Source organism: Genypterus blacodes, unplaced genomic scaffold, assembly GCF_046128005.1.
Source record: "Genypterus blacodes isolate CSIRO-AG114 ecotype Tasmania unplaced genomic scaffold, CSIRO-AGI_Gbla_v1 ptg000156l_1, whole genome shotgun sequence".
Taxonomy (NCBI): domain Eukaryota; kingdom Metazoa; phylum Chordata; class Actinopteri; order Ophidiiformes; family Ophidiidae; genus Genypterus; species Genypterus blacodes.
This window is the reverse complement of record NW_027466957.1, coordinates 390,985-405,960: the sequence shown is the minus strand read 5'-3', so window position 1 is coordinate 405,960 and position 14,976 is coordinate 390,985. Positions and strand designations below refer to the sequence as shown.

The window sequence follows — 14,976 nt, the reverse complement described above, 5'->3', positions numbered from 1 at the left end:
GCGTTATTTATACCTATTTAATTTTACTCTCTGTAATACTGTCTGTTATGCACTTACCTGAAGTTGTGCATAAAATGTATAGTTGTGTTTGTTGTATGTGATGTCTTGATTTCACGTTATATAGTCTACTTTAAATATAATATAATCAAACATTTAATCACAGAAAATATGACAATACAGATGGTGAACATAAAGGAATAATAAACAGAAAAAGAGTTGTTTTCATGACAAAAGCACTTTGATATTTAGCCCAAAGTTTGAGTGTTTATAGCTTCTTCCATTTAAGTAGAAGTAGACGTAGATAAATCCTCTCAATGTTCACAGATGTTTTATTGGGTTCACAGCAGCAGCACAACACAGGACCATCATCATCATCATCATCAGGACCTCACATCATCGTTACTCACTACAGCTCATTAACACAAAATAAATTAACAAACAAAAAAGTTAAATAATTCAGCTTTTCACAAATACAATTTCAGTGCACATCTACTACATTTAGTAGTGGGAGGGGCAGGAAGAAAATATTTCAGGAACTTAAGTTTTGCTTCCTGTTCCCATGAGACAACTACAAGGCCTTACTGCAATAAAGACACTTGACCTTTAGACTACATTTCAGTTCCTCTCTCTCTCGAGAATTCAAAACATTTTACATTTTCTTGCCAAATAACATTCTCTCCAATAATCAGTAAAGGTGTGCGAGTCTCTATCAGTCATCCCAACAGAATTGTATTCATGTAAACATCTACATTTCATCGATCTACTCACATACACAAATACAACTACAAGACAAACACACATCAAAAAACACTTTTAAATTCACCAATAAATAGCTTCTTCATATTATTCATAAATCAGATCATATTTGTCGCAGTATGTACAGTTGCATCCCTTTCTTGTGAGACATATTGATCCATGGCGACTTGAAGACTAGATTGTAAAAACAGGATTGCTATGGTAACATATGATGACGTGTGATGAATACATTACACATTACTGTAAAAGTGGAATGTATGGAAGAGGGCTAAAGGGAGCAGGAGCTGAAGCATTAACAGAACCATTCAAGGGATTGAAAGAAAGAACCATGAAAAGTGAGAGAGGTGCGTGCGAGCGAGCGAGAGAGCGAGCGAGCTACTCTGTCAGCGGTACGGAGATAGCCGGACCTTTGGGATCATCGAAGCGGTCCATAGTGCGCAGCTGCATGATCATGTTTAGCCCGTAGGTGAGCACTAGGACCATGAGGAGGCTGGTCATCAGGCCCATCCAGATACCAGGGGTGAAGAAGCCCGCACAGTCGCTGGCATAAGAGAAATCACCACCGCTCACGTTAAAACCTTGGATCTGTGGAGGAGAAGGAAGAGTTTAGAGACAAAAGTTACATTCATCTCAAGCACAAATACTGACAGAGATCATATACCACCTGTTTTTGTATTCATGGATTGGTAGTTTCCTTTCCTTTTCTAGATTACATTCACACATACTACAAGCCTGGCTAACAACAACAACAACAACAAGAAGAAACATCAAACCCTCTTACTTGGAAGTCTTCAAAGGAGATTCTCCATTGATTGGCTGGGTCTTTGGATGAGCGTGGAACAAGCAGAGGCCAGCGGAAGCTCGTGACAGACTCACAGCGGTAGGAGTACTCAGCAGGAGCATAGATGTTCCGGCTACCATTAAAGGCAGCTTTGGCCCCATCGTACTCCAGCTCCACAACGTCCAGTGTGAACCAGCGGCGAGCAGACACTTTGTAGTGACGCTGACCCATGGCAAAGCTGGATGCATGTACATAAACAGAGTAGATTTAGTTAACAGTGTATTTGTTTACGTGCTGGTGTATGTACCGTATATTGTGCAGACTCACATCAGTTTGAAGCTTCGGTGGCCGAGGACGTTCTCATAATTCAGGACAAGTCTGACAAGAATCAAATGAGAAAGGACGAATATAACACATTTACCATGAAAACTGTTTTCAGTGCCTACAGGTGTTCTCTGCAGAACTCTAAAACCCATACTGATTTCACCCTGTCGCGATGACAGACCTTGACTTAGTTTGGTCGCAGCTGGAGCCGTGGAGTTTTGGGCTCACGCCTTCCCCGAAGGTATCAGAAGTCAGATCGTGGTCCTCCCAGCGGCCGCTCCGCAGGATACTCACCGTCAGGGACTTGGCCCACAGGAGAATACAAGTGTCCTCTCCCTCCTGCAGACGGGGCAAAAGATGAAATGGAGAAGAACACGCAGGAGGAAGAGGGATAAAATACTCTTAACGCACCGTCGCCCTACCTTATACTCCACCGGCCTATGAATCAAAGCCTTCTCATTGATCTTCCGCTGCCTCTCCCTCTCTCTCTCCCTCTCCTTGTATCCACCTCTGGCCTGCAGGAGAGAGCGTCCTCCACCCAGACCTGCATCCATGGAGAGAGAGGCAGCCTCCTACACAGAAGAAGAAGAAGAAGAAGAAGAAGGTTGGAGAACATGCCTGCAACATGAAACAAGAATTGATGAGAGACAATGAAACCAAAGTGACAGACAGACTCACCCTTGAGGGTCGCAGGGCCGTGTAGATGGCTGTGTATGGAACAGACTGTGTCTTCATGACGCTCAACACCTGACCAATCACCTCATCTGAAGGAAATATGTACAAGTAATGCCTCACTTAACCCAAAGAGATATAAAACGCAGAAACGTGTAGGATTTTCATATTCTACAAACAAAATGTGTGCACAAAGGTTACAAGGTTAGACAAGCCAGAAGTCAGACTCCAGTGGCTCACCATTCCCACTGAGAATCTCTTTTGCAGACATCAGATCAGCCCTGCAAGACAGCCAGGCAAAGTGACAATGAGATATTAGAGGGAGGAGAGGAGGAGGGGGGAACTAGGGAAGGTGTGAGCGGATTAGTAGTGAAGAAAACAAGTTGCTCAAATCCAAGAAAATAGACAAAGGCAGAAACAAAGTGAGAAGAACCAAGACAGCAAGACTTCCCTGTAGAGATGTCAATACATGTGCCTTAATGTGACAAATCACTGTCAAATTTACTTTTATGTGCTCATTCAGTGAGTTGTTATAGGTTTGTTAATACAAAAACAATAGATGCATGTGCAGTCCAGTGTGCTGCAGGAGTGTGTTAGTGCACACAGTATGTACCCGACGCCATAGGGCAGCCTGAACACCAGCAGGGCAGGTGAGGAGGCGTTGAGTCTGAGCTGGCTGAGCGTGTCTGCATCCATGTACAGAGGAGAGGTTTCTAAGTGGTCCTGCAGCTGGCCGATCACTGCGTTGGAGGCAGGCCAGGACACAGCAGGTAACACCAGGGGAGAGAGAGACGACATCAAGGCTCCCTGTGGCACAAAGAGCACAGAACCTTTGTTAGGGACACGACAGCAATATGAGCAGAGAGAGTCACAGGGCGCTGGAATACACTGATGGAAAATGTACATAACATCACCTCAAGATTGGGGAACACGCTGTCCTGCTTGTTTCCAAAAGCCCCTGCATACATGGTGAAGTCCTCGATGCTCATCTGGAGTGGAAACCAGGACAACATGTATCAACGAGTATCAATGATTTGAGTGGGCAACATTTATATTTACAGAAGCAAAATTTCTCCAGCTTTTCTGTTTTCTCTTTCTCCTCAGCAGGTTGGATTGACTGTGTGTGTGTGTGTGTGTGTGCACCTTGTCCTGAAGGAAGAGCAGTACATTCCGTGGCCCCGCACTCAGAGCTTTTTCTAGGTAAGCGGCCAGCTGCTGCTGCCCCACGATATGACCTGCTGTGGGGGGCGACTGGCTGGGCAGAGAGACCCTGGCGGAGATTCAAGCACATACATTTGTCCAAACTTCTGGAAAACTATGACAATGGAACACATGTGTGTCCCATGGCGAGGACAGAGGCAGGTGGAATGTGGAACTATGTGGCCCTGGGTGTTGCAGGCTAACTAGTGGCCATGTTAGGCTGGGATGCATCGGTGGTTGCTTGTAGTGGTGGCAGATGTCTTACATTTGTAAATATATAAATAGCATACATTTTGTCAACAGCTCGTTAGATGTCACGGCACTTACCATTATAATTATGAGATTATGACGACAAAAAGCTTAACTATAAATCTTATTCTTCCTAAGTGACTCGGTAGAATTTGCATTTTTATTCAGAATAATACCGAGCCACCTTCAGCTAACCCCGCTAGCTAACACAGAGTGATAGCCCCTGATGGAGTAACGGCAACCGCTAAGTCACCACAGACGCTGCAGGAAAAAATACAATACAATGAGGAAATAAACATTTTCTCACCCTTCGCTTGCCCACAAAACCAGCGGCACCTGCGCATCGCAATTCCCTGTATTTATTGTACTGAATAAAACGAGTAAAACGGCCAAAGAGGTCGTGATGCGCCGGAGATGCAGGATCCGTTCGGTCGCCATCTTTGGGGAATCTGACAGCAGGTGACGTACAGCGAGATCACGTGACGCTCGGCCATGGCTTTCAAGGTGACGTCATATAGGGGAATAACTGTTTACATGGATGTATGTTCCATTTATATGGCTTTGTGTATTTATTTTGATTGGATTTTGATTACCAACAGAATATTTGTGAGGTTATCGTTGTTATATAATTTACAGCAACCATCAAATTATCTTGGGAGTTTATGAAATGTAGTACACACAATACAGTATACAGGGCATGTGGCATTAAAAATGTTTCATTTCGTTGAGCCTGAGCTCTCATCTCGATTCTTGACAAAGGGATGGTCATCCCCAATCACACCAGGTGACTCTCACCTGGGAGAGCTTTTTCAGGATGTGTGTGTTTCAGCACTTTTATTAGACCTGAACCATACACAATTGAAATAAAAAATCAAACACTTTATTCGCATTCACAGGAAATAGTGGCAATAAGGCATCACATTATCAAATAACCACAGATCAATCAGCTGTGGCCTTTCCTTATAAAAGCTATTGATTTCTGTGATAAAATAAATTATATACTGTACACATCTGTGTTGGTGTAGCATTCAGAGAATGACAAATCTAAAGAAACCCTGGGATTTCCTTCATTGATTAAAATGAATCTATACACTATTAAGCCGAACACTGGCAAATTGTTTTCACATGTGACATATATGAAAGATTATATAAAAAGAAGGACCAGGCCACATTGTGATGTTGCAGACTACAATGTTTGAGTAGTCACTTAATTCCGAGCAAGAACATGAAGCATATACTGTAGAATTGTACAATGCACTACTAAACTACTTGTCCAGCACCAGCCATTTTCACTGCATGCTACTTTCTGATAAGTCGTAAATTCATTCAATTGGTAATATTCAGCACTGATGTCCTTCTTACATGCAGATCTACTTCTTTGCTGTCTTATGGCATGTGTATGTGTAAAGTTGACCGAACAGCATCCTAATATTAAGCCGAAGAGCAGCTTTGTGTACATTTCCAGGTAGGAGAAAAAAAGCAACTGTGGACATTTAGTCTTGATACGTCTTTCATTTTCCAGGACCAAGTCAATGCCTGCATAGAGATATCCCAGCACTGATTGTGCAATCTACTCAGGCAACTGGTCAAATAATTCAAACTTGGCCTGATCGCGCACACACACACACACATAGGTAGCATTTCTCAAAACATTTCAAAGCTTGTCTGGGCTCAGAGCTTCCTGAGTATGGAGATATGGATCTGGTTCAAGTGCTCCAAGTGTTCTTGGATTCCCCTCAGGTTAGGGAAAAGGATCCGTCTTGTTGGCTATGAGGAGTGCAGTATGCAAGGATGAATGCTGGATCAGGATCGTGTCTCCATCTGCACATGGAGGGCATCTGCCTGGGCCTTCAGGCTCTGAAACTCTCCCTGAATGAAATCGGTCAAGACCTTCCTCATTTCCATCTAAGAAGAAATGAACATTTTTCAATTTTCTATATATAGAAAATACATACCGCATAATTAGAAGTTTTCCATTATTCCCTAATGCACTGAGCACATGAGTAACAAAGTCCTAACCTGGCTCTTGTTTTCAGCTCGGAGAGATTCCACCAAGTCTTTAACAATGAACGGTTTCCCCACCAGGACTGTTATTCTCTGAAAGCAAAACACAAGTTACAACAGGATTCATGACAGTCAGACATAAAGTCATAACTAACAAAACAGGAAACTTATACTTCACTTATAAAGTCTGCAGTATTTCAACCTTAGCCAAGTATATAACGTAAACACATTGCATTTCTCTACATCCAAATAATGTCTGGTGTAACTGATTCTATAATGAATGCATCATCACACAAATTAGATTTGGTCCTATTAGATTATTATTGTAGCCGAGCACAGTACTGTGATAGTATCAAATACATTCTAAAAAGGTTATTTCAGTCAATCACTATCTTATCGCTCTGTTGTCCCCACCTTTCCAGTCCGGGGAATGTAGGGCGTCATATTGGGCAACACGTCGCTCAAACCTGGGGCAAAGGTAAGGCACACAGAACAACAACTACTTGTCTTTAGTATTCAGTAATCTGTCATTCCCCTGACACTCATCCCAAAGCTACAGAGCAGTTCTGTCATTCTCCCCATTTGCCCGCAGGTAACTCACCTACATGCCAGAGGGGCAGTATGATGGGGTTAAGGGAGCACTCTGCTATGAGACGACCCACACCTACAACACACATTTTATGAAGGGGCTTAAACATAAGGCTGTTGCCAAATACAGTGAGACAAAGAAGAATGCATGACTACTATAATATTGTTCCTGTAACACCATGTACTCACCCCATTTTAACCGTATGAACTCCTCAGTCACATTGACCTTGCCTGTTAATTGAACAATGAGAGAGAGAGAGAGAGAGAGAGAGAGAGAGAGAGAGAGAGAGAGAGGTGCTTATTTCTATTATCCTGCTAATTAGCAGAAGTCAGAGGAAAGTGTGTGTGGATGGGGGGGAATGGTCGCAAACCTTCTGGGAAAATGTGCACCCATTCTCCTCCATTCAATTTCTCCAGAATGAAGTCCATGCCTCTCTGGTAAACACCATCACCTAATGGCAACACACAAGCATCATCAGCACCAATACCATCATCATGGGTTCACATACACAGATTGTAGGGTCTCAAGTAAACTGGACAAGGTATCGTATCATTTTATAGTGTTGAATTGATTGTGATTGATATTTTATCCAAGGTGGGTTTTATGTATCAAACCATGGCACAACAGCTGATAGATTCATCTCCTTTGAGCTACTCGGACACACACACACTCACCCCGGCAGACAGGAACACACTTCCCCCGACTGAAGAATCTGGAGTGCAGCTCTTGAGTGAAGCAGATGTCTGATGCTGCCGGTGTCCTGTCCAAGTTCAGAGAAGCAATTTCACATTACTACGGAAATAAAACCAAGATCAAACACATCCAAAGTGCGCTAAGGCATATGGGAATGACATCACTCACCACCGCATTTTGTTGTAGGTCCATATCTGTCTGAACTTGAGAACCCCTGTCACAAAGACATTTGATTGTCACCATTTCCTGACTGAAGTGTTTGAGAGGATTCTGCAGATTCAAATTGTGTGTGTGTGTGTGTGTGTGTGTATGTGTGCATCTCCTGACCCCAGATATGTGGGTCATCCATACAGGACTGATGATTGGACAGAGTGATGAGGGGTGTGTCAGAAGGACGCTGGTCAATCAGGTCCAAAAGAACCTCATGGTTATGGATAGTCAGGTAGTTCATGTATTCTGAGGACAGAGACATCAGCGTGTGAGGTTAAAGAGTAAGCGCAGGCCAGTTGATGATTGATTTTACTTGCATGTACATTCCAACTTACTGGTCCAGAAGTAGGAGTATGAGCCCACCATGCCCATGATCAGTGAGCCCGAAATTCTCCATGCTAAAGCCGGGCAGTGAGGGAACGGCCATCTGACCTCCAGGGGCATCGCAGCACACCTCCAACACTACATCCACACACTGTAACCCTGCAGAACAGAACAACAAATAAGAAACAGCTGGGAGTAAACTTTACAGGAATCTACAATTTGTCAGGTTCTGTCTGGATTCTTTATTTTTATTTGTCAAATGCTGGACTTCAATTGATTACAGATGGCAATATTTGACAACAAAGACTGATCTGCTCCCATCATATTTGATACCGAGTCTGTACGCTTGGCTCAGCACTAAAGCTCCAGTTACAACACCAAAGCAATGTTGTCACACTTCATTACAGACTGATGTTTTGAACTTTGTACTATATAAACAATGCAAAAACTCCGTGAAATGTTTGTTTTCAATTCAATCATATGCGTTTCATTAGTCTTAATTTCAGTGCAGATATAGCTGAAGCAAAGGCTTCTGTAAGCACATTCAGGGAGTTCCGCTCGTTTTTCTACAATTTAAAATGTGGCAATAAATCGATAGAAATCTATGCGTTTACTGTTTGCGTGAGTTAATGTAAGACTGATTAGGGTGACGGTTGATGTACGAGTCAGCAAGTGAACTCTAGTTAAACAGCTTCTTTCTTCATCTATTGATTAAAGATAGTTTAAACACCAATTTTTTTTGTCTGTCAGTCATTTTTAGCGCACGTGTCTAGAGTCAAAACCGTTAGCCAACTAGCCTTTTAGCTTCTACCCAAGTTTACTGATACAAAACAACATGCAGGAAATAAATTCGTACACTGGGAGAATGTGGACGCTTGAATTAACGCCTTTAACTACTAACGCATTAACTACCTGAATAAGAGTCTCTCTAATAACACTGACAGCCAATGTCTTATGAATCTGCCGGTATTTTAAGCGAGTCTCTCACACAGCAGTCACGGCAAAGGAGCTGCCATACACCTTACGTTAGAGTTTAAAAGTGACGTGGCGCCGCGGCGGTTTGATCTGAGGCACTCACACGCGTTAAAGAGACGTCGTGACAACATGAAGTAAGGATATAAACCTCACCTCTCTCGTGTTAATAGGCTGTGTGAGATAACTGACCCCGGAAACGGAAGTCATGTGCATTGTGGGTATTGTAGTCTCGGGTACAGGTAGGGGTACTCGGGTTTGGTTTTGTTTACTTTATTTTCTCAGAGTTCTGCTTCACAATAACGATAAGGGACTTTGAGTTTCTTTAGAGAGATTTCGCCGCAGCCCGTAACCAACTTTCGTTTAGAGAAATGTGGATTTATGGGTATTGGATGCTGAAAGTAGGGCAAAGGTGAAATGCCTCGCTGGAAGTAGTGCATGAATCCACAACATATTGTATCTATGACCTCATTTATAGCCTCATTAAACTGCTTTGTTTTTCTGAGTTTGTACAGTATTTCTACTCATAATTACTTTAATAATCTATAACTGTTTTCCTTTTCTTTCTTTAGCAAGTCTTTCCAGCTGTCTCCTCATATTGATCAATAACATAAGATACATTTCTCAATAATAATGACAGAGGAGGATCAGAGGCACACACAAAACAGAATTTCTTTATATTTTACAGCATCACAAATAATACACAAGCACTTTAAAAGTGTGGAAAGGGAATGGGAAAACAGGAATAAATAGTATACAATATATACCGTATATACACACACAGACACACACACACTCAAAGCTTATTAAAGTTATGCAAAGTTGGTATATACAATCTTGATCAACTGTACATTCCCCCCAAACAATAATATCTGAAATATGACTCACTAAAGACCAAAAAACATATACAACAGAGGTGTTTGGTACAGATTCTGAACAGAACATTGTCTCTCTGAAACATTGATCCGAACTTTGTTCCAGTTACAGATACTTCATGGCAAAGTGACTGATTTCACCAAGTGGGTGCGAGCCAATGCAGCCCCTTTAATGCCACCTCGAATCCTAAGAAGCAGGCCTGAAAGATGAAGAGGGGGAGAGAAGAGTCATTTAATTGAGGAAATAGACAAAAGACAGTTGATGTTGATGACACGGCAGGGAATTACCGCATTGGCAGGAAAGGCACGTAGAAACACAGCGTTGAATCCTTTGTAGAGGGCTTTAGGTCCTTCTTCCCGAAGCAGCGTTCTTAGGACATCAGCCAGACCTCTGTACTTCCCATCTGCAGCTACACACACACACACACCATGTGGAATCAATTACATATATTATATTTCAAATACAAGCTGTATTTTGATATCCAATCACCTTTTGTTGTGTTGATGTGTGTTGCCATTTGTTGTGAGACTGCTTTACCATATTTATGAGCTTCTCCATTGTTGTACTATCATTTACACACATAATGGGCTGGTCAGTCAGATGGGTCAAAATTGAATTTGGCTGAACTTGTTAAAGCCCATTTAACTGCTGATCATGTTTAAGAGGTCGTAGTCTTGTGACCCAGCCTTGTCCAGAGCTTTATGTTGACCTCAGCACTGACCTGTCTGGAAGTTGGATTTGAGGACATCTGGGGGAAGGGCGATTGTCCAGTTCAGGATCCCTGCTATACCTCCAGCCAGGAGGATCTTGGGAGTGCTGAGTTCAGAAACACTGACACATAAAGACACACAGATATGAATAAAATAAAAGTTTATAGGCTATGAGACACTGAGTACTTATGGACTTTATACTTCTTTCCTGCAAGCATGGGGACTGACCTTTGACCCTCGGGTGTCAGGAAATTTTTGAGGGATTCATATGTCAGGAAGTATAGGCCATTAGACGGTACATCTGAGTGTGAGACAAGGAAGTGTGAGCAGGTGAACAGCCACATTGCCCTTTGATTCAACCATCACTCACCAAATAAAAGTTAATCATTAGTCTTCTTCTTCCTTCTGTCAAATAACATGATTACCCCACACACACACCTCATGCAAGCACACATACACACATGTGTAATTCTTGAGTTCACTACCTCTGATAAGGGTAAGTATAGTTCCTTTGTAGACGCTGCGGATCCCCTGCTCCTTATAGAGACTTATGGCACAGTCAAGTGGACCTGAATAGCGAGGATGGGCGCTACTGGCCTGCACCTGGAACACACACACACACACATGCAAACACACACTCATACAGATTAAATCAAATTCAGCAAATAGAAATATTTAAAATCATGAACATATCACATTTTCTTTTAAAATCGCTGTCAAAGAAGAACACACACCAACAAACTAACAATACCTGTAGTAAGCATTTGATCCTCTCCCCTGGAGCCACTATCACTGTGGTAAACACCCCTGCTAGACAGCCAGAAAGGAATATTTGTGTGTGCCTGGACAGAGAAAAATCTGAATTATCTTGTGTGTGTGCATTATAGAGCTAAAACATTCTCCCAAGCAGACAGCAGAGGGCGTGAAAGACGGACGGCTTCTTGTTCTTGCTTATTCCCTCTCTAGTAATAGAAAACAAATGCACATTCCAGGATTGTACATTTGTTTGATTGTGTGCCAGAAGCATTTCCAGGAAACACGCCTCCTCTTTGCAACAGAATCCTGCTACAGTCTGGTTAGTTCTGTTTACACTACAATGTTTCTGAATGAAATAGACAACACTGTGCCTATACATGGAGTAACAACATGTGGTAGCTTTATGAAGCAGAGAGGGTCAAAGGTGATAGAGGGGCTGTCAGGAGACATGATGGGAAGTGGCGTGGTAATACGAGGAAAGAGGTGTGGAGGTGTGGACGAATGGCGGCTGAGGGGAGGTAAACATAGAGCTCATTTATATATAGAACTCATAGCTATCACGGACACCTTGACAGGAACTCATACAAAGACACAAGCAAAAGCCCTTGGAGCCCCTTGGTGCTTTGGTGCTGAACCCTTCATCTAGTTTTAATACAATCTCTGTAAACACTTATCCCTTTGCAGGCCAGTCTGACTTTATTTATTTATTTTCTGGCTCGATTCCTCTTACAGTTAGAGTGACAGTCAGCTTTCAATGTTGACAGCTGTCGGTACAGATTGTTTTACTCACGTCAGGGGTTTGCCAGTGTCCTTCTGTTGGAGTTGTTTTCCAAGACCGAATCCAAAGAAACTGATGGCCATCATAGGAGCCACACCAGCCAGGGGAGCCCCCATACCTTTATACAGACCAAGTACACCCTGAACACAAACACACACATACACACACACAGTTTAAAATGAAAATTGTGACATGAAGTGACCCCTCAAGGATCTGCAGGCATTGTGTGTGTTTCTGTGTGTGTATGTTCACCTCTTTGGTGACTGTCTTGCGGAAACAGTCATATGTTCCTGTATAGAGCACATATCGACTGCGGGAGGCTTTGGGCTGCGTCTGTAGTCTCACCTACAACAAAGGGTTTAATTATCAAGCTGCTTCACACACACACACACACACACACACACACACACACACACACACACACACACACACACACACACACGCACACCCATCACTGATCATACACAAGATTAAGTTTAGTATTTGAGATGCTGGAGAACATTTTCGGAGGAGTTTTCTTAGTGAATTGAAAATAAAGTTGTAGCCATGGTCACACACGCTGTTTCTGCTTTTTTAATGGTTAATGGAATCATTCTGCCAATGTGAGAAACTGAGTTTTTTCAAATAACAAAAGGAATTGTTTTTTTTATAACAAAGAGAGAGAGAGAGAGAGAGAGAGAGAGGGGGCAGAGGATCATGTTTTGGAGGGAAGAATGAAGAAACAGTTACAGAGCATGATAACAAGGGAACACCCATCAGTGTTGCTGTGTCCTTGATAAGGACCTGGGTGTGACTGTAAGGTACAAGTTTACAATTGATGAATGCAGCCTTAATCCCATATAAACATGACACGCAGCTACATCAATTACAAAATAAATACAGTAAATATCACAAGCTATTGGAAACAGCTTATTGGTAGTTGTTTATTTTATGCAGGGCAGTAGTTTGCTGTAACTGCATTTGTCTCAGGTACAAACCATGGATGTAACCCCCTGCCAGTCACTTCTGTTTGACTTGTCTTGGAACAATCCCACCTCAACTACTGACGTCCTGTGAGCAGCAGACAACGGCTACTGTATGAGAAGCACATGGAACGTGTAGCTATATATAGAAACCTGCCAATCAGTCCCTGATGACCCCTTAACTACAATTTGCTGTTATATTTTACCCGTCTTTCTCTTTTTGGGTTTTCCCTGGGAGTACAAATGAAGTGAGACACTGCATGCTCACATCTCTCATACTGTACCTTGATTCCTTCACTCTTATCACCTCCTGGTACAAGAGATCAGTATATCTTTGCAAACAAATTAACAAACTTGGAGTATTTTCTTTTATCCATCTTCACAAGCGTGTCACACTATGGCTGAACACACACGTGTGAACAACAAAGACTGTTCCACTTTCAGAGATCAAAGTGCAGTGGATTGCTCCACTTTTAAACAAGTCAGACTTTGAAGTCAAATGTAGGCTAGAATTCGACTGGTTAACTTACATTAGTTGTTTTATAATACTATATATTATATTATTATATAAAATGTGTTTGACTACATTTTAGTTGGCCTTTTCTTATCTTAAGTCAATGTAAAGGGCCTAGTGTGGACATGGCATGCTTATTATCATGTTACTCGTTATGTAGGAGACTTGCTTGTGCGAATGTCTCCCTGCTTGTCCCTTTAATTGAAGTAATAGTCTTCAGTATACTGGTGACACTACTTCAGAGTCAGATACTTAAGAAGTCAGTGTGTGTGAGTACCGGGCTGCACTGTGACTTTTTAAGCTGATTTAACTCTAATCCCCCCCTAACGTCTACATTAGATAGCACGACGTTATCAGTCTGAAACTGTCATGCACATTTCGGAATAAGTTCTAAACGTCCACACGTTCCATTTCAGTGTTACCATAGTGATACTCACCTTGATGGTGTCAAGCGGGTGTCCAGCCAACAGCAGACAGGCTCCTGCTACTCCTCCTGCAACAAAGTTCTTGAGCGGAGAAACTGTGTGTGTGCTGAGCTCTCTTTCTCCCATCCTCTCTCTCCCTGCATGGCCTGACACACAGGCCGGACACACGGCGCTCTACGCCGGCCCCGCAGAGCTCACACACCGCTGCTGCTCCGCCCGAGCCGCTACAATGGGCGTGGAAAAGTTTACTCGCTGCAATAATCTCTCTCTCTCTCTCTCTCTCTCTCTCTCTCTCTCTCCCCGCGCCCCCCCCCCCCCCCCCCCCCCCCCCCCTGAACTGCTTGTTCCGATCTCCCGATCTCTTTCACCCTGCCTCCCCGAGATTGTATTTATCTCCCTCTTGTTTTGTACAACTCTTTGATCCTCGATAAGGGTACAACAATTTCATCTTCCCCCATCATTGAGCTTTGTCGCCCTCTTGTGGTAAGAGATCACACGTCCATCACCGTTGTCTGTTACATGTTCAGTTTCACAGAAACTATTTGTGTTCTGTACGTTATAGCTTTTATAACATTTTTACAAAAACATTCTACCGTGTTCATACAAATTAAACCTTAAAGGCCTTTAAGCCTAGCTATTTGATGTTTCTGAGCGCACTTAATATTTTTGGAGAGTATCTTGCTTTCAAAACTCCTCATTGATCAAAACATGCAACTGGTAAATAAAGATATTAACTTTTTTGAGCCTGTCAGGCATCCATGAAATATTTTATAATGAATATTAAAAGACAGCAGAGTGGCTAAGTGGTACACAGGGTAAACAATAGATGGATGAATGTAGCCTTTTTGTTGTTGTTTTTATAGTAAAAATATGCAATTTGGCAGATAAAAGTTCTGCATCCTTTGGACAGCATCTTACGAAACGCCTTAGTTAAATGTAGTCTCCAAAATGGGCATTGGATGGCAGTATTGTACCATAGAAAGCCTCTGATTATCTGAGCCCTGCTTTGCTAATTCTTTAAAAGGAACAATGAGCTCATATCTAAACTCTGGTTAATGCAGAACAAATGTTGTTCTCTGCCCGGGGAATGTTAGGAATCCTAACCTTGCTCTGACTCTGCTTGAGCTCACATTCACTCCAACATCAGGTCAGTTAAACATCGTAGGGGCCCTCAGGGATTC

The 14,976-nt window shown here is 42.5% G+C and overlaps 3 protein-coding genes across 6 annotated transcripts; all 3 read right to left on the bottom strand.

Moving 5' to 3' along the window:
• Positions 1-122: 122 nt before the first annotated feature.
• Positions 123-4,429, bottom strand: atp6ap1a (ATPase H+ transporting accessory protein 1a). The gene is made up of 11 exons (XM_076166580.1): positions 4,290-4,429; positions 3,677-3,803; positions 3,448-3,522; positions 3,147-3,340; positions 2,774-2,814; positions 2,540-2,625; positions 2,284-2,433; positions 2,043-2,200; positions 1,865-1,915; positions 1,538-1,775; positions 123-1,341 (listed from the first exon to the last, which is right to left on the bottom strand). Exons 1-11 carry the CDS (start codon positions 4,418-4,420, stop codon positions 1,132-1,134), a joined length of 1,461 nt encoding a protein of 486 aa, XP_076022695.1. The 5' UTR covers positions 4,421-4,429; the 3' UTR covers positions 123-1,131.
• Positions 4,430-4,840: 411 nt separating this feature from the next.
• On the bottom strand, positions 4,841-8,968 carry tafazzin (tafazzin, phospholipid-lysophospholipid transacylase). 4 transcript variants are annotated; one of them, XM_076167204.1, is made up of 11 exons: positions 8,931-8,968; positions 7,814-7,961; positions 7,596-7,724; positions 7,437-7,482; positions 7,250-7,335; positions 6,946-7,026; positions 6,764-6,805; positions 6,588-6,650; positions 6,401-6,453; positions 6,002-6,079; positions 4,841-5,887 (listed from the first exon to the last, which is right to left on the bottom strand). In XM_076167204.1, the coding sequence occupies exons 2-11, from the start codon at positions 7,920-7,922 to the stop codon at positions 5,786-5,788; spliced, it is 789 nt and encodes a 262-aa protein (XP_076023319.1). In that variant the 5' UTR covers positions 7,923-7,961; positions 8,931-8,968; the 3' UTR covers positions 4,841-5,785. The 4 variants fall into 4 exon arrangements, with proteins under 4 accessions (XP_076023319.1, XP_076023315.1, XP_076023316.1 ...); XM_076167200.1 differs by having other exon boundaries at positions 8,881-8,966; XM_076167201.1 differs by having other exon boundaries at positions 8,828-8,937.
• Positions 8,969-9,423: 455 nt separating this feature from the next.
• On the bottom strand, positions 9,424-14,040 carry LOC143012821 (mitochondrial carnitine/acylcarnitine carrier protein). The gene is made up of 9 exons (XM_076166143.1): positions 13,808-14,040; positions 12,147-12,239; positions 11,907-12,034; positions 11,112-11,202; positions 10,846-10,963; positions 10,589-10,661; positions 10,372-10,481; positions 9,938-10,059; positions 9,424-9,849 (listed from the first exon to the last, which is right to left on the bottom strand). The coding sequence occupies exons 1-9, from the start codon at positions 13,919-13,921 to the stop codon at positions 9,787-9,789; spliced, it is 912 nt and encodes a 303-aa protein (XP_076022258.1). The 5' UTR covers positions 13,922-14,040; the 3' UTR covers positions 9,424-9,786.
• Positions 14,041-14,976: the final 936 nt, after the last annotated feature.